The sequence below is a fragment of the Cajanus cajan genome, chromosome 7 (assembly GCF_000230855.2).
Source record: "Cajanus cajan strain Asha chromosome 7, NIPB_CcT2T_4, whole genome shotgun sequence".
NCBI lineage: Eukaryota > Viridiplantae > Streptophyta > Magnoliopsida > Fabales > Fabaceae > Cajanus > Cajanus cajan.
The window spans coordinates 44,065,634-44,083,106 of record NC_138523.1 but is presented as its reverse complement, the minus strand read 5'-3'; the positions used below and the strand labels follow the sequence as shown (position 1 = coordinate 44,083,106).

Sequence of the window (17,473 nt, the reverse complement as noted above, 5' to 3'; positions counted from 1 at the left end):
TGTATAAAGTAATAATTTAATCGGTTACATAAGCGTTTAGTGGGTTATTAGTTATTAATTAATACCCGCCAAACAAATCTTATGACTTATGAGACAGCACAGCACAGCACATGACAAAGAAGCCGAAACACTTTATACTTATAGTAGCTCTCTCGGACCTCAACGTGGACACGTGGCACGCTAAGAAAAGTGTTTTTAATCTGATTCCGCTTCTGTTTCTCCCTTGTCTTGTCCCTCTGTCCGCACCACACGCTTCTCTCTCTCTTCCTCTCTTCAATTTCCAGACCTTTCGCAATCCCTCTTTCAACCCTCCTCTTCTTTCTTCAATCTCTCCTTTTCTTTCGCTTTTGATCCTCTCTGCGGAACCCTCGCTCGCACTGTTCCAATACGCCCAGAATTCGAACACGAGATTAGTTGCTTGCTTTCTCTGTTCGACTTCTTTGGACTTTGGACACTTTGCGTTTCCCTCATATTCGCCCAATCCTGCCTTCTGGTCAGCGCTTTCTCCATTTTCTCTCTCTGCTTTTGGTTTAATCTTCTTTCGATGCAGATTTTACCGGAAACCAGATCATGATATTTTCTAAAACTGCATCTTTTGATTTCAATTCACGATTATGTTCATTAGTTTTTACATGCGAATCTTATTGATCCTTGAGCTTTCAGAATAGTTTGCTTGCATTAATTTCCCTCTTGTTTTCTTTTCTTTTCAATGCCTGCATCTGAAATAAAATCGAGTTAGGTCACGGGTGTGGTGTGAGTTTTTTTTTTTTTCTCTCCTTGTTATGGAAAATCTTACACGTGTGTTCGTTGAGATTGCAGAGATTGTTTTTGATGGCGAGATCGTGCACCTCTTGAAATGGGAAGCACGGATAAATAGATTTGTGCCGTGGATTGGCTTTGAACTTGGCGACTCAGTGATAATTTGAATCTGTTTGAAATCTGCTTGCGATTATTTATTGTGGAGGGTGGATAAAAAATGGCTTTTGAAATCGGTTCTGTTGTTACAAAATTGCAAATGTTATCCACCTCAGACCATGCCTCGATTGTCTCCATGAACTTATTTGTGGCACTTCTTTGTGCTTGTATTGTCCTTGGCCATCTTCTTGAGGAGAACCGGTGGATGAATGAGTCTATCACTGCCCTTTTGATTGTAAGTGTTCACTGTCCTTGAGCTTGTTTGCCATAAATAGTTCTACTGAAGGGTTGGTTAAATTGAGTTTTAGTTCTACTGCCGATATTGTTTTTCATTTTAGTTCCTACATGACAATTTTATATTTTGGTCCCTACGTGTAAAAATGTTTACCAAGTGATCATTGTTGTTTCCCAATTTTACAACAATATTTAATTTGGTTAACAATTGGAGGGGAATAATTTGCAAAACAAAAAAAAATCATGTAGGGACCAAAAAGCAGAATTTTTTTTTTCATGCAGTGACTAAACTGGAAAACAGTGTTGAATTGTAAGGATCAAACTTTTAATTTAGCCTAAACAATTCAACTCCTCCAAATATTTTGCCACCCTTTAAGAAGCAATGATATTTGTGTGTATTGATGCTTAGTTTGAGCGATAGTGCATGCAGTGTTTTCTTTTCTTTTGTTTCTATTTGATGATATCATATTTTGGTTTTTCTCAGGGTGTTTGCACTGGCGTAGTCATTTTGCTTTTTAGTGGTGGTAAAAGCTCGCATATTCTTGTTTTCAGTGAAGATCTTTTCTTTATATACCTTCTGCCGCCTATAATATTCAATGCCGGGTAAGTTTCTTTTTTTGGCACCATTTCATTGTCTAGTGAGGAATCAATGCTTGACTCTATCTATCACTATCTAATTAAAGAAGAGGGGAGGTGTTTTGTTATGACTCTTTACAAATTAAGGTTTCTATGCAGACGTCCTTATATGGTAATCTGTGAGTAGTCTGGTAGATTTTCCCTGATACAATAGCATATTTCAGCAGAGCCAGTCGTAACTAAGTGTTGCATAATGGTGATAATTTTAAGAGAATATTTGTTCTGCCTTGGGTGTTTGAAATATACCTGATACTAGCATTTTGTTCATTTGCTTGTACTTCTATAAGTGACTTAGCACTCGCGTCCTAAGTTTGTGGATTTCCCTATTCCATCATATCAACAATATTGAAAATTATATGGCTTGAATAAATTCTACTTTGTTTGTCGTAGAAACCATGGGTGATTTAATCACTTTTGAGTGATAATTTTTTACATGACTTTGTAATTAAAAATATCAATTACGTGTTCCCATGATCTGAACAAGAATTGCAATATTCAATATAAAAAACCTTCAGAATCATATTGTTTTCCTCTCCTAAAATCCTGTTCTGCATTCTGAAAATCCATATTTTAGTCTCATCTTTTGACTTCACGTGTATGATAGATTGCAGCTATTATTTTGTTATAACTTTGTTTTCTGTAATTCATTTCAGGTTCCAGGTGAAAAAGAAACAGTTTTTTGTTAACTTCATGACCATCATGTTGTTTGGTGCTATCGGTACATTAATATCTTGTACCATCATAACTTTGGGTATGTATTATTGCTTAAGATGTATTTGTAAGGTTGTTATTTAAGATTTGACATAGTAAGAAAATAATTTGTAAGCCAATTCATTTCTAACCTAATTTACCAATTGAAAGGTTTTTTTTTTCTTTCTTTTTTTTGGTTTAAAGGACATCTTGATCAAGTAAAAATAGATAATTACTTTAAAGAAACTAACCATAGGAGGAATTTCCCTAGTTCTGCTCACTTAAATTTGAGGCATTATAATTTCAGGTGCCACACAAATTTTTAAGAAGTTGGATGTTGGTCCACTGGAATTGGGGGATTACCTAGGTATTTTACTTGTCAATCTCATCTACCTGGCATCCTTTCATTCGGTTTTTGACTTACTAATTTATGATAATTTCCAGCAATTGGTGCAATATTTGCTGCGACAGATTCTGTTTGCACATTGCAGGTTTGGAACAATATATTTCTTACATTCTTCCTGCAACTAAGGTATCGCCTGCTAGTTACTGAACATATAAATGATGATGCAGGTGCTAAATCAGGATGAGACACCTTTGCTGTACAGTCTTGTATTTGGGGAGGGTGTTGTGAATGATGCTACATCAGTGGTGCTTTTCAATGCAATCCAAAGCTTTGACCTCAACCATATTGACCCATCAATTGCTTTGCAGTTTTTGGGCAATTTCTTATATCTATTTATCACAAGCACAATGCTTGGAGTGTTGGTAAATGTCTTTCTCCCTCTAATTATCTCATGCATGCATCACCCAAGCTCGACAAGATCTACATTAACAATGAGCATGCACATAAATATTGATATAACTTGTCGCTAATGTATCTTCATCACCTTGTAGACAGGTCTACTCAGTGCTTACATTATTAAAAAGCTGTACATTGGCAGGTATTTCAGTGACATTTTTCCATTTCCATTGTCTATTCTGCAGTAACTGTGATGGTATATTCCATGGTTTTATTGTATAATATGCAGTTTATTCACAGTGAACTAAACTTGTTGACAGTTATGACAGTAAATAAAATTTCCGCATCATCCAATCTCAATTTTTTGTATTATTTATAACCAAACATATGTCTAAAGTTTAAGAAGATTATGCTGAACTTGCTTTGATTGTTTGGACTTTGGAGTTTGGAGTACTCATCCATGTTAACTGGTTCATTTGAGATTTTTTTTTTTTTATTATTAGATTTTCATAATAATGGTAACTGGTTCTAAATGTTATGTTGTCCATTATAAATAATGTCATACCACAAATAATAACCTGATGAAGAGATACCAATGAAAATGAAATTGCATGGTACTTGTTAGGCATTGGTTTCTAGGATAAATTATAAAAACATATATTGCATCTCTGAATTCTTCTTGTTGGGTATGAATTGGTGTGATTTTCAGTCTTACTTTTTTTTCTAGGGAAAAAAGTTATGTTAATTCAGTGGAAGATAGTAACTTGGCATCTCTGTCTGTATTTGTGCATCTGTCAGTTTGTGTGTTTCTCGAGTACAAGGCTTTTTAGACCTTGCACAGGATGATTTGAAACAATTATTTACTGAGGTTGAACAAATTTCTCCTTAATTTCAGGCATTCTACAGATCGTGAGGTTGCTCTTATGATGCTAATGGCATACCTCTCCTACATGCTTGCTGAAGTAAGTTTTAAAGAACTTTAGTAGTGTATTCTGGATGCTTTTGACATTTGTCATTAGCATGATGCTGATGTATCTAGATCTTCTGCAGTTATGCTATCTGAGTGGAATTCTCACTGTATTCTTTTGTGGGATTGTTATGTCTCATTATACCTGGCATAATGTGACTGAGAGTTCAAGAATCACTACCAAGTATGTCTTCTAAACAGATTTCCTTGAGTTATGTACACTGTCCTAGTCTATGCATACCTGAACATATTTTTCATCTAACTCTTGCAGGCATTCCTTTGCAACCTTGTCATTTGTTGCGGAGATCTTTATCTTCCTTTATGTTGGTATGGATGCCTTGGACATTGAAAAATGGAAATTCGTCAGTGATAGGTATTCTTTTAGACTAGTGAATAATCATTTAGACATTAACCTTTTTGCACTCATGAAAAATAGCTGAATGGCATTCTTCGTGTCAACAAATGGTATGACGTAGCTGCTTTACTGAAACAGTTCTTGTATTACTTGATGCAACTGGAGAGTTCTTCTATAGTGCTGTTTTCTGTTATTTTTCTTTTTCGAAATTTTGTCATTCACTCTGGAATCTTTCCTCTCAAAACTTCCGTTTGTGATAATAGAAAAACAATTCATTTTCTATACTTCATTCCTTCTGCAGCCCTGGAACATCTGTAGCAACAAGTGCAGTATTGTTGGGTCTAATACTTCTTGGAAGAGCAGCTTTTGTTTTCCCCTTATCCTTCTTATCCAACTTAGCTAAAAAATCATCAAGTGAGAAAATCTCCTTCAGGCAACAAGTATGGCTAAATTCCTGTTAGTGAGTGACCTTTTCCAGATTTTTTGTGCTACTACCAAGTTTTGCTGACAGGTTTCTTATTATTTCTCAATTATAGGTGATCATTTGGTGGGCTGGTCTTATGAGAGGTGCTGTTTCAATGGCACTTGCATATAATCAGGTAGGGGCAACAATGCTGATTACAGGTTTTGGTTTTTTGAAAATTGAACTATTGGTCACTGATTTAGTGGTCACTGAAGATATAACTGTTGCTTTAAAAACTGTGAATCTTAACAAATGCAGTTCACCATGTCGGGGCATACTTCGCTGCGATGCAATGCAATCATGATCACTAGCACAATCACTATTGTGCTTGTCAGTACAGTGGTAAGTTATTTATTTGGTAGTTTCTGACATCCTTTACCAGTATTCATTGTTTCTTCTCATTACAGGCGTTATTTTGTCTTTGTTGCATCCTTTCTTCAAATTTGATGTGGTTGAATATTACTTAAATTCTTTAAAGATGTTACTGACACAACTCAATTGCAATTTCTCAGGTGTTTGGTTTGATGACTAAGCCACTCATAAGGCTTTTACTGCCGCATAGTCCTCATAAAAGCATCATCGCAATTACAGATTCATCTACTCCAAAATCAGTCACTGTCCCACTGATTGCCCAAGATTCTGAAGCCGATCTTGATGGTCATGAAATTAATCGCCCGAGCAGCATTCGTGCTTTGCTTGCCACTCCCACACACACTGTTCATCGATTGTGGCGTAAGTTCGATGATGCATTCATGCGTCCTGTTTTTGGTGGAAGAGGTTTTGTTCCTGTAGAACCCGGCTCACCAACTGAACGTAATGGTCATCAATGGCGTTGAGAAAACATGCCAAGAAATATGTAATTGTAATGTAAACTACGTAAATTTTGTGGAGATCAAGCAATGCCTGTATAAGAATCCCGTACTGAGATTTTGTTTAGCTCTTTGGTAGTGAGAAGTGAGAACTGAGAAGGCTGTGCACAATAAGTCATCTCAGCTCATCTTTGCATCTTCCGTAAACTGTAATATTTCATTTCTAGATTTCTCTGACCCATTATCATTGTATTAAAAGTTTGAATAGCTAAAGCTAAATTAATATTTTTAAAGTTGTATATGTTGGGTTTATCCTATGCCATCCAGCTTCTGATTACCAACAAACTCACGTTTTATAGATGCAAAAATGACAGGACACATCATCAATCATGAATGGCAAAATTTATTCTGAATAAAGAGCTTCCATATGCTCATTTTTTTAGAGTTCAAGTGCCAAGAGAATCTTACATCAATAACGTTAAATATGTTAGAGTAGTATATAAATAAAAAGAATTTATTAATCGAATATTTTAAGATTTTGGATTATAATGTGATATTAAATTTGTGATTTATTTACCGTTTATAAATAAAGTGTTTTACTCTCCAATTCAACAATTTTCGGTCTCTTTTTTTACTGGTAAAATAAGGTTGTGTTTGGATCCTATAATCTCCCAGATAACGAGAGGTGAGTGACAAAATAGTTTCATTTGGTCTCGCCTTCGTCTTGTTCAAAGTAGCAATTGCATTACTTATTCTTTCTTAAACCAAGGTTGTTGACACTTGAGAGTTACAAAAACCAACAGACAAGTATTTTGTTATAGCTTCCCGTTGAAATTTTTTAAATTTTGGTCCTGGGATTATTTGTCATTCGTTATCACCCGAAGAGGACAAAATGTTACAGGCTTACAGCTTGCAACACTGGAGAAAAAAATGATTTGGAATACTCCAAATGACCCACGTCACGAGATTGCCTGTTGGCAACTTTTACAGCTTGATTAGAAATTAGAACGTTTTAGCTGACAAAAAAAGAAAAAAAGTAAAAAACTACACTTGTTTGATTATAATATAATGTTAAACTGTTATTCTATGTTTGGGAAGTGAGAATTAGGGGGAAAATAAAGAGAGGTGTGTAGAAATGAAGGATGATAAAATGTTTGGTAAAGAAAAGTTAGACGGAAAATTGTAATAATTAAAGTGGGAACTATCAAAATAAATTTCTCCTGTATGGGAAAGTGCATGAAAATTGCAAAAAAAAAATAAAATGTCATGGTGATGTGGCGTGAAGTTTTTGAAAGATAAGTTATGTATTTACATTTTTTCAAGTATGCAGCAGTGAGTGTGGATGTAGATTATGTCATTTTTTTTATATTTGTTTTCTCCCATGGTTTTATATATATATATATATATATATATATATATATATATATATATTACCTTTTCTCAATGTTTTTTGGATTTAATTTTTATTTTATGTTGACAATTTTAATTTATTATTTTTAGTTGCATCTAGAACATTAATCTAGAACTACCTTATATTTATATGATTTTTTTTATTAATTTTAAAATAAATAATTTAAATATAAAACTAAAAAATGTAAATATAATAATAAATAAATGAAATAATAATAAAAATGTTAAATATGCTAAAATTTATTAATTTAATTCAATATAAATTAATTAAAAATTATATCTTCATCTTATTTTATTACTCAATTTCACTCTGCTAAACAACTACAAATTTTACTCTATTTCTCATCAAACCAATTCTCACCTTTTCTTTCTCTTTTTCTTCTATTCTTCTTCCTTCTCCAAACAAAGCCTTAATTATATACTTGTTCATAATAAATTATTACCTCTTCATATACAAGACTTTTTTTACTTTATTATTTGTCCATTTTTTATGACTTATTTTTAATTATCTCTTAATTAATTAATACTTTTTTCAAAATACTCTTAATTGATTATATTTTTTAGAGGCAATATGCTTCGAAACACATGAATGTGAAAGTAATAATGTCAACAAATTATGGCTATTTGAAATCCTATTTATGATTTGTTCATGATAAAAAAAATTGTATGATTTGTTTTTTTCTATTATATATAAAACAATCATGACATATATTGGTTGACATATTTACTTAATGTTATGAAGCTTATAACAGATGCAATTTACTTTTTTTTTCCCTTACAGCAGCAAAATCAGATCAATTCCAGCAATAATGTTTTGGATACAATAGAGAGTAATGGGAAAAATAGCAGCATAAGGATAATAAGAAGAAATTTTAGCTATGGTATGAGCCATCTTATTAGCTTGTTTCCTAATGAAACTAACAGAAAAAGTAAGGTGTATCCTAAGCAAGTCTCTGATATGGTTGAGGATCACCACACTATGAGATATCTTCTACATTACTTTGAAACCAATCAACAATGTATTTGGAATGTCCTAATAGAAACTGAGTAAAGCTGAAAATCAATCAACCCTAGGCAAAGATTGGAGAATGTCATATTATACGCTCTTTGCAACACTGTTGTGCAAGTATTTATTTAATATCCAATATTTGAATATTCTCGTCATTATTTGATGAAGTAATTTTAATAAAGGTTATTTTTAAGAATAATTTGATTTCTTCCTTTTCTTTTTATATATAAATTATTGAATTTTAAGTATTTATAATATACTTTTATACAATAGAGACTTATTAAAAAAATCCTAATTTAAGTTATTTATTTGAACAAACTCTTAATTCTTGTTATATAAGTGTTTATGTATAAATTGTTTTTATAATTGAAAAAATTGAAAATTAAACTATTTCCATATAAATTGTAATATTTTTTCATAAATTATCTTAAATAATTCATTAAATTAAGTTGCAAAATAACTTGTGAACTAGTTATTAACTATTTATATAATTCTTCCAAGTACTTATACGAGTACTATATCATAAAATAAACTCAAAAGTTATTATAAACCCACTCTAAATGATAGAAAGCAATGTCATCAAGTTCACTCGCAGTCATGAAACCTATTATTGGTTCTTGGCTAGATTTTTCGTAGTATAAGGTGTTATATTTAATTAACTTTTATCCTAATGATAAAAAAAATGTTAACAACTGCCATAATTGTTGAGGAATAAAAATAAAACGAGATAGTAAAAAAAATGTTACCAATACATTTTACCGTAATTTTTAAGGCAAGTTTAATATAATATTTATTTATTTATATATACATATTATGAATCTGTTTAGTGGTCAAATAACAGTATTGTGTTATTTACTTGACATGAGCTAAATAATAATAGAAATTGATATAAATTATATTTAAATAACAAAATTACTATTATAAAATTACATATAATTTTCTTAAAAAATTTATCAATTTTGATAAATTATAAATTATAATTTTAACTAAATTATACAAAATCATTTCTTTATATAAATTAAAGTAATCGTCTTAAATTATAAACTCTTAACCTAATCGACTAATATTTTAAGTTGAATTCATCTGATGTGCTTAAATGTTAACCGTTCTACAACTCCATTGTAATCTCTTCTAACATCTTCATTGAGTACAACTTTTCCCAACACTAACAAAGTTCTTGCTTGGAAAGAAAAATGAAATAATAATAATAATAATAATAATTTATAAGTATTTATAAAAGAAATACCTTTTTAAATAACTGCTTTTATTTTAAATTTTTTTATCGAACCTTTTTTACTCATTTAATTATACAATAACCCTTATTTATAGATGATAAAATGGAAATATATATATATATATATATATATATATATATATATATATAGGAAAATGCGCTTGCACACGCATATATATATATATATATATATATATAGAGAAAAAAAAATATAAAGAGAGGTGAGAAATTTGTTTATTTTAGAAATAAGTTTACCTATACTTTATTTAATAATTTATGTTCCACATTAAATTTTAACGATCCAATTGTTGAATTTAAAGTTTTTAATGTATAAATCAAGTATATAAATTTTTAAAAAATTAAAAAATTATTAATATTTTGTTTCATCTTATACGTAATTTAAAAATTATTTGATACTTTTTTCATTAATTCAAATTAATGTATAAAATATTTTTATGACTATCCGTCAATTTGAATTAATGAAATGAAATATTAAATAACTTTTAAACTTTTTAAAAGTTTTACAAACTTAATATATGTATTAAGAACTTTAAATTTAATGATTAAATTATTAAAATTTAATATAGAACATGAATTATTGAACAAAATAAGTTTAAATAGACTTATATATATAACAAATTTATTCTTATACCAAGAAAAAAACATTAACTCACTTTATTTTATAATATTATTTTTCTAACCTATTATAAGTAAGACATTACAAATTTTTCACTTATTATTATTAAAGATTGGAAAAAATTTACTTACTTCAAGATTAAAAATAATATTTTTTAAAATTATTTTATTTAATAATTCATAATTTACATTATATTTTAGTAATTACAATATTTAAATTTTAAAATCAGCGAATTCAACTATCAAATTATTTTTGAATATTATAAAAATATGTAGACATGATTTATTTAGTTAAAAATGTTTAATGTAAAAAATAATAAATTATTGTTATAGTTTTTGTTGTGTTGAGGCGTGAGGGTGGTAGAGATGAAATTGAAGAGTAGTCGTGGATAAACAATCACGGAAGCGAATCCATAGCCGACGGCGCTACCATCGATGATTCTCTGATCACGCGTTACTGTTCTTCAATCTCAACCCGCCTCACACTCTTCCACTCTACTAACTCTTTTTCCCTTTCTCCAAAAAAATCACGATTAGGGTTTCTTCTCTGAATAAAATAAAAAGAGGTTTGGGGGAAATGGTGGAGCAATCGCTGCTTTCTATCGAGAATAAAGGGTCAAATTCAGGGTTTTTAGAAGGGTTCCACGATTGGGTGTTCGAGTGCCATGGCTTTTGGCACAATGCGGTCTTGATCATCGCTTCCTTACTCTTCGTCTTGTACTTGGCTCTGCAAGCTCGTCAGAGCTTCCTCAAACTCTCCCATGGCCGCTCTTACATCATTATCTCTTATTACGCTTCCCTCTGGCTCGTTAGCATCCTCAATCTTATTTGGTGTTTTTCCCAGGTAACCCTATTTTTTCCGCTATTTCTTTAATCGACTCGAGGAAATTACTGACTTTGTTTATAATTTAGTTTTCAGACGTTGTCAAGCTTTGCACCTGAAATTGTTTACAGCTTGTCAATTTAGTGCATGTTTGGATTTCGTCGGTGATTTGGAATTAGGTTGATATACCAATTGACGTATTCGCATGTTTGATTTCACGCTGAAAATTGAAGTGATTCTAGGTCCTCAATTTAATGAGTTTTAGTGTTAACTTGCATTTAGAACGTTTGAGTAAAGTGCTCCTTCAGCACTAAGATAAGAATAGAAAGGAAAAATAAAACAAGCTTTTTCATAAGCTAAAATTAGATAATTTGTAGAAACTCTTTCTTATGTATAGGGCATGTTTGGGTAAACTTCTACAGAAATACTTTTAGGAGAGAAAAATATAGAGGAAAAATAAAATGAGTTTCTCCGTGAGCTAAGATTAGCTTGTACATAAGCTAATTTGTAAAAATTGTCTCCTATTAGCTTCTCTATATAAGTTAGTTTTAGATTATGGAAAAGCTTATTTTAATTTTTCTTCTTATTTTTCTCTCCTATGATTACTTCTAGAGAAGTTTGTCCAAATAGACCCATAAACTAGTTTTAATTTGCAAATAAACTTATTTCAATTTTTCTTCTTATTTTTTTCTCCCAGAAGTAGTTCTGGAGAAGAAGTTTAATTAAACAAATCCTTGAAATAAAAACATTTAAATATAAATCACTTAACCCCAAAATCAATTTTAGCTAAAATAAATTTATTATAAAATTAATTTTTGCAAACATTCACCCAGAAACACACTTAGGGTAAAGTATAAACTTGTTGGTAGTTTGTATAGAGATATGATTTTGGGATCTAAACAATGCCACTTGTCACATTTGGGATTAAATTGAATATTATTATTAGCTATATCTTATTTTGTTGTAAAATGGTGTTAATTATTTTTGTGATTTGCGGGCACTGGTGAATGGTTAATTCTTGGTTGATGCAGGCATGGGAGTGCTTGCCTGGGAAAGAGTTTGCGTGGAACTTGTTATCCCTCTTTACTACTTCTGGAATGCTGTTTCTAGAAGTGAGCTTGCTGGCTTTTTTGCTTCAAGGAAATAGTACCAGTGGTGTAGAAGCGTTGACGCGAACTTTTGGTATCTCAGGGATTATCGTTGGTTTTGATATCTTGTTGAAGGTAATACCGTGGTTTTCCCTGTGAGCTTGTTGCTTGTCATTATGGTTATTAATGTATGAGTTGTTGCAATTGTGCCTTTTTCTTGTTAGGCAATATATCTGTTTGCATTTGGGATTCCGATTTTCATCAACAGTGATTACCCTACTCCTCACGTGAAGTGGAACTTGTGGGTTGTCCACAAGCTGTTGCTTACCCTGGTTTATGGTTGCATACTGTTCATGTATCATTCTAGGTGGAGAGAAAGGTTACCTGGTAAGTTAGTTGTCTGGATTGTTATACTATGTCTTTATTCTTTAATTAGTTTTATAATAGCATAATTTCTCTTCCTTTTACAGCAAGACCTGCATACTATAAGTATGTTACTATTATGTTCATCTGGAATGCAATTGCACTGTTTGCTTGTGCCCTTACTGGAAACGGTGCTGCTTTTGGTTTCTGGTACGATTCTTCTATTCTATATAGCTTAGGAGAAAAGTGATTGTTTTAAACTTTTTTCTTTGGTATCTTTGTCTAAAGCTTTGTGTTTCACTTTTGCTCACAGGTTATATCATTTCACAGTTGTATGCTACCATGCCGTTTATCTTCCTCTGCTGTATATAACCTTTCTGGCAGACTTTTTTCAGGTCATAATGCCCAGGGTTCAGTTTTTACTATTAAATCCTTGTATTGTTTGTACTTGGGAGTTAGGACAATCTTCCTTCTTTCATTGATACACGACTGATTGTTGTTATTGTGTTGATTACAGGAGGAAGATTTGCATTTGGAGAATGTCTACTATTCTGAAATGAAAGATGCTGGTTTTTTCGAAGCAGATTGGAACTGATATGGATGGGCTGTTAGGTTAGATTACTAATAAGGCCTCAATGTACTGTTTGCAGGGCATCAGCTTACGATGAAATTTGTAAATAAAGTAAATATGTTAGTAGATCGTTTTAGTAGATAAAATTTTGAAAAGAAATGTTGGTCGCCTCAGGTTAATGCTATATTTGCTTGTTCTATGCGAGATTATATTGGATTTAAGTTGTCTGTTAGTGCAATGAATCAATTTCTTAAGAAAGAATGAGTGCTAGAACAATCAATTACGCTTTAAGCATTTAACGTGATGAAAAATAGTGATTTTTATACAGCCAGATTTTTTAGATCATATATATTACAGTTCATGATGCATCAGTGGCTACTACGCCTGAGATCTTACATTTGTATGTATAAATGTGGTTTGGTTGGAGGAAAAAAGAAAGAGAAGGAATGAAAAGGGAGGGGTTTTCATTTTGTTGGTGGTAATTTGGTTTAAATATTAGGAAAGGAGGGATAAATAAAAGGGTTGAAGTTTCACCGATCCTAACTTTTCTTCTTTTTCAAGGTAGGAGGGGCGAGACTCCCATCAATAGCTTATCTAACATGGGGAGACCAGGCTGGGTGTCATGCGAAGACCAATATTGAGGGATTTGGAGTGTACAAAAATTAAGAGGGCTGATTATGCCGCTAAATTTATTTATAATATAAAACTTTGGAATGTAAGTTACTGTGTTGATATGTCAATTATTATGCAAAAATGTAAGTTTTTGTTTCTTATTTATGAAAAATTTAGCCAAATAAATGCTTATGTATCAAGTATTCAACTAGAGTCACTCCAAGCTTACTCAATTGTGACAATTACTTTTGAATATATTTTGGGTAAGAAAACATTTTGATTTCTTTTGTATGTCATTGACTAAAATGTCCATCAAACTATAACAAATTCAAAGCGAGGTTACTTGAACTAGAATGTCACAATACCAATGCTTCAACAAACACTTAGCATAGAGACTAGTCCTTTGAACTCGAATCTCAAATGAAAAGGAGAGGAAGTCCAAAGAAAACATTGCGGCAGCCCAATTTTTTTTACACAAATAAATGTAAAATTACGCATCATAATTCACTTACTTTACTTAATAATTATATTTTACATCAAAATAATGATTTAACCGTTAAATTAAAAATTATTAATGAATAAATCAAGTTTATAAAGTTAAAAAAAAATATTTAATATTTTATTTTATTAATTTGAATTGATGAATAATTATAAATATATTTTATATGTTAATTTTAATTAGTAAAATAGAGTATCAAGTAATTTTCAATTTTTAAAAAACTTAACATACTTAATTTTTTATAATTTAATAATTGAATTGTTAAAAGTTTATATAATACATGAATTATTGATTACAGTAAGTTTTAAGTATAGCTTTATTTTATTTTACTTATATATTATATATTTTTCTTTTTTTTTACTTCTTCCTCTATTTTCCTCCTCTACCACACTATATAAGTAAGGATTCCCCTTCCTAATTGGCTCATTCGAATGTCACGATCACAAAAGTTATATAGGTAAAACGAAACAAAATATAGTCGCTTCACTTCTTTTGTTATGATAAATATAGATTCCGCTTGTATTTTTCTCCAGCTATTTTTACAAACCTTAAAATATTTACTACACAATATTTACGAAGGATGCAATTCATTGAACAATCAGAGATGCTCCTAAATTGAAACAAAACTACGACTCCTGACTCGGATAGCATAGCAAGTTCATTATTAACAAAGGCAGACCACTGGAATTGTGACAATGACCAATGGTCACCAAAGATGCAACAATTTTATGGGATTGAATCATTCCCCTTTATAAAGCCTTTCCTGATGCAAAAACCACATCCTTCACATAATTTCTCCCTGCAAATTTGTTTTTCTTTTTCAAACCTATGAAACAAGGCAACAGCAGAATATGCAGATAAAACACTCAAAGCAGAATATCTACCATATATATTTTCATCTGGTATATGTATAGTCTAAGGACTCTGTTTACTGATGATATCCTCGATAAGATCTGCAGCTTCCTGAACTGTTGAGATGCTCTGTGCACTATCTTCTTCTACACTGATACCAAATACCTCCTCAAGCCCCATCACAATCTCAACCTAAAGTGCATGGCATGTAAAAGTAAATCACAAGTTCACAACAATCAAATTCTAGGCTATTAATTTATTCTCAGATTTGCTAAATAAATCCAAGGAGCATTGAATGGAAGCAATTGTATTGTCTGGCAAGATGTTCCATACCGTGTCAAGTGAATCAGCTCCAAGAGCTGCAAATGTTGACTCGCCAGTGACTTTAGAGTCATCCGGAAGAGCCAGCTGGTTCTTTACTACTTTGCACACCTTTTCTACTGTCTCCGGTTTAGCCTGCTCAATGAATTCAACATAAGCATGAAACATTGTATAAAATCAATAGTATTATCCAAAGGTTGTACACACTTAACTAAGCTTCAATTGGTAAACCCATTTATTATCTTACAAAACACGGTAATTATATAGGCTAATAGCCTCCTCGAGCGCAAGATAGATTGAGAATTTTAAAGTTGAAATGAAGAACCATCGTTAACTTCATCATTGTTTCAGCTTCAAACTGTATAACTTCATGAGGTGCAATCCATATATAATATTACTACTACCTACGGTTGAAGCAATCTTTTTTGGTATTGGAAGAGAAAAAAGACACCGAACCAACCAAACGAAAGCTACTAAGGTCTAACATCTAGTACTTAGGTGTCTATGAAAGCAAAAGTAAAATTTCTAAAAGAAGGCTGAGGCACTTCACTAGTAGTTACATACGGCACAGGAAACTCTAAGGCGAACTGAGTGCTGCTGCGAGCTGAAAGAAACATTCCTTCTCCCATAGCTTGAAAATGAGCTAGACCTTGGTCCAGCAATTGAACTGAATGCCTGTTCAATATATGCACATTCAAAGAAACTTCATTAAAGAATAAATAATAATAATTAAAAAAAAAGAAAAAAAAAAACTAAACACTAATGCTGCTTTTCCAAATAAAACAAAAAATGTGAGCTATTACTGAGAATCGTTGGTGTTGTTCTGATGCGAAATACAGGAAAATAATATGCAAAGTATTTTACATGTTCTGGTCCAAAATTTACAGCTTCAATTTTAATCTTCACTAACAAAATTGGATGGGAAGCCATAATACGGTTTTGCAAGCAAAGTGAGTTAAAGCTACCACAAAATACAATGTTCGAATTCATCGTCCTTTAAAGTTTTTAAATATAAAACAATACAAGCACCAAGGCGCTATTACCTTGTATCGTTCAATTGCACTTTCAATAGATGAAAATTTCACGCCTCACATTTTTTCAAACGGTAAAACAACACAAAATATCAATTATGTAATCAACCAGATTTTTCCACAAAAACATGTTCTACGCAAATCCATAAACACGTAGTTATCAGTATCGCTGCATTAAATGCACCGTAATAGTCAACAAATTAGAGAAAAATAGCAACAAATCTCGATCAACGAAAGACGTTCACGTGTGCGTTCAACATCACAAAACATAATTTCTGAAAACGAACCTCTGCAGAAGTGGAATACAGGATTCAGAGAAAACTCGCACGTAAGAATTATAATTAAGAAAGAAACAAATAAACAGACAAAGGAGGATTTCATGAAGCGATCAATCATAACAAATAGAAGAGTAAAGCAAAGCGCAGAATAACAGTTATAATTAAAAGCTTAAAAGCGCGAGAGAGGATCAAACGGAAAATGAAAATTATACCAATCTGTGATTGAACTGAGGACGGAGAGAGCGGGCGGAGAGTGATACTCTGGTGAACGTGTTCGTCGCCATGGAGGTTGTTGCAAAGATGCAAAGAGAATCGAAAGAGATTTGAGAAGGTGGCGCAGAATGCGAAGAGCGTGAACAGTCAACTGAAGAGAGCGTTAAAGAAAGAATAAATAGCTCCTCAATTTCGCTGCCTTTGTTTCGTTGGTTCCACCTTTGACTCTTGACTCACTAGACTCACTACTCTCTCTTTCTCTCTCTCTTCCAACTCGGATTCGACTGAGATCAAAACGGAAAATAGTCGTCTCGGATTTGGGCCTTACTTGAGCCCAACTTAAGAAGGAGTTGGATTTGTGTAGCTCACGTGAAGCCCAACAAACCACTTGTTAGTATAGTATGTCATCATGTATTGATTCTCCAGCAAGGACAATAAGTATATAAAAATGGTAATGCTAAATAGACAAAAAAAAAAAAAACGTAAAAAAATATGTGAAGAGCAATAATTTTTCATGTGAGTTGTGGATAAAAGGACAGAAGGGTTCACGATCCTTCGCGGAATCGCGGTGCTTGGTTGTGCAATTTGTGTTTGTTCTTTGTCATCATTTAATGTGAATGATAAATGTTTGGCAGAGTTTTAACGAGTTGCCTTGTGCATCATTTATGTAGTTTGACGTTTCATGTACATTTTTCCTTGGCTGGGCACGGTAGGTTTGAGAA

General features: G+C 31.9%; 3 protein-coding genes across 6 annotated transcripts; 2 read left to right on the top strand and 1 right to left on the bottom strand.

Annotated features, from left to right (window-relative positions):
* The first annotated feature begins 212 nt into the window (after positions 1-212).
* LOC109794605 (sodium/hydrogen exchanger 1) lies at positions 213-6,110 on the top strand. The gene is made up of 15 exons (XM_020354054.3): positions 213-493; positions 820-1,150; positions 1,634-1,752; positions 2,439-2,536; positions 2,783-2,842; positions 2,920-2,966; positions 3,049-3,243; positions 3,373-3,419; positions 4,113-4,179; positions 4,268-4,368; positions 4,456-4,557; positions 4,841-4,979; positions 5,076-5,138; positions 5,261-5,344; positions 5,515-6,110. The coding sequence occupies exons 2-15, from the start codon at positions 977-979 to the stop codon at positions 5,836-5,838; spliced, it is 1,620 nt and encodes a 539-aa protein (XP_020209643.1). The 5' UTR covers positions 213-493; positions 820-976; the 3' UTR covers positions 5,839-6,110.
* A 4,322-nt stretch (positions 6,111-10,432) lies between these two features.
* On the top strand, positions 10,433-13,848 carry LOC109794615 (protein CANDIDATE G-PROTEIN COUPLED RECEPTOR 2). 3 transcript variants are annotated; one of them, XM_020354075.3, is made up of 7 exons: positions 10,433-10,944; positions 11,955-12,146; positions 12,236-12,398; positions 12,482-12,584; positions 12,688-12,769; positions 12,892-12,986; positions 13,511-13,848. In XM_020354075.3, the coding sequence occupies exons 1-6, from the start codon at positions 10,678-10,680 to the stop codon at positions 12,967-12,969; spliced, it is 885 nt and encodes a 294-aa protein (XP_020209664.1). In that variant the 5' UTR covers positions 10,433-10,677; the 3' UTR covers positions 12,970-12,986; positions 13,511-13,848. The 3 variants fall into 3 exon arrangements, with proteins under 3 accessions (XP_020209664.1, XP_020209658.1, XP_020209653.1); XM_020354069.3 differs by having other exon boundaries at positions 13,507-13,848; XM_020354064.3 differs by lacking the exon at positions 13,511-13,848 and having other exon boundaries at positions 10,434-10,944; positions 12,892-13,206.
* A 778-nt stretch (positions 13,849-14,626) lies between these two features.
* LOC109804486 (acyl carrier protein 1, chloroplastic) lies at positions 14,627-17,350 on the bottom strand. 2 transcript variants are annotated; one of them, XM_020366325.3, is made up of 5 exons: positions 16,751-17,350; positions 15,794-15,904; positions 15,242-15,364; positions 14,941-15,100; positions 14,627-14,855 (listed from the first exon to the last, which is right to left on the bottom strand). In XM_020366325.3, the coding sequence occupies exons 1-4, from the start codon at positions 16,820-16,822 to the stop codon at positions 14,972-14,974; spliced, it is 435 nt and encodes a 144-aa protein (XP_020221914.1). In that variant the 5' UTR covers positions 16,823-17,350; the 3' UTR covers positions 14,627-14,855; positions 14,941-14,971. The 2 variants fall into 2 exon arrangements, with proteins under 2 accessions (XP_020221914.1, XP_029125831.1); XM_029269998.2 differs by having other exon boundaries at positions 14,627-15,100; positions 16,751-17,349.
* Between the last annotated feature and the right edge of the window lie 123 nt (positions 17,351-17,473).

What these genes read in the sequence shown, in the direction of transcription:
- LOC109794605 (XM_020354054.3), top strand. Translation starts at nt 977, where the DNA reads ATGGCTTTTGAAATCGGTTCTGTTGTTACAAAATTGCAAATGTTATCC. An exon ending in CCTATAATATTCAATGCCGG is followed by an intron (nt 1,753 to 2,438) that starts GTAAGTTTCTTT and finishes AATTCATTTCAG; the next exon opens with GTTCCAGGTGAAAAAGAAAC. An exon ending in AGTTCAAGAATCACTACCAA is followed by an intron (nt 4,369 to 4,455) that starts GTATGTCTTCTA and finishes TAACTCTTGCAG; the next exon opens with GCATTCCTTTGCAACCTTGT.
- LOC109794615 (XM_020354075.3), top strand. Translation starts at nt 10,678, where the DNA reads ATGGTGGAGCAATCGCTGCTTTCTATCGAGAATAAAGGGTCAAATTCA. An exon ending in GTTTTGATATCTTGTTGAAG is followed by an intron (nt 12,147 to 12,235) that starts GTAATACCGTGG and finishes TTTTCTTGTTAG; the next exon opens with GCAATATATCTGTTTGCATT. An exon ending in GTGGAGAGAAAGGTTACCTG is followed by an intron (nt 12,399 to 12,481) that starts GTAAGTTAGTTG and finishes TTCCTTTTACAG; the next exon opens with CAAGACCTGCATACTATAAG.
- LOC109804486 (XM_020366325.3), bottom strand. Translation starts at nt 16,822, where the DNA reads ATGGCGACGAACACGTTCACCAGAGTATCACTCTCCGCCCGCTCTCTC. An exon ending in GCCTTAGAGTTTCCTGTGCC is followed by an intron (nt 15,365 to 15,793) that starts GTATGTAACTAC and finishes TTCATTGAGCAG; the next exon opens with GCTAAACCGGAGACAGTAGA. An exon ending in GAGCTGATTCACTTGACACG is followed by an intron (nt 15,101 to 15,241) that starts GTATGGAACATC and finishes CATGCACTTTAG; the next exon opens with GTTGAGATTGTGATGGGGCT.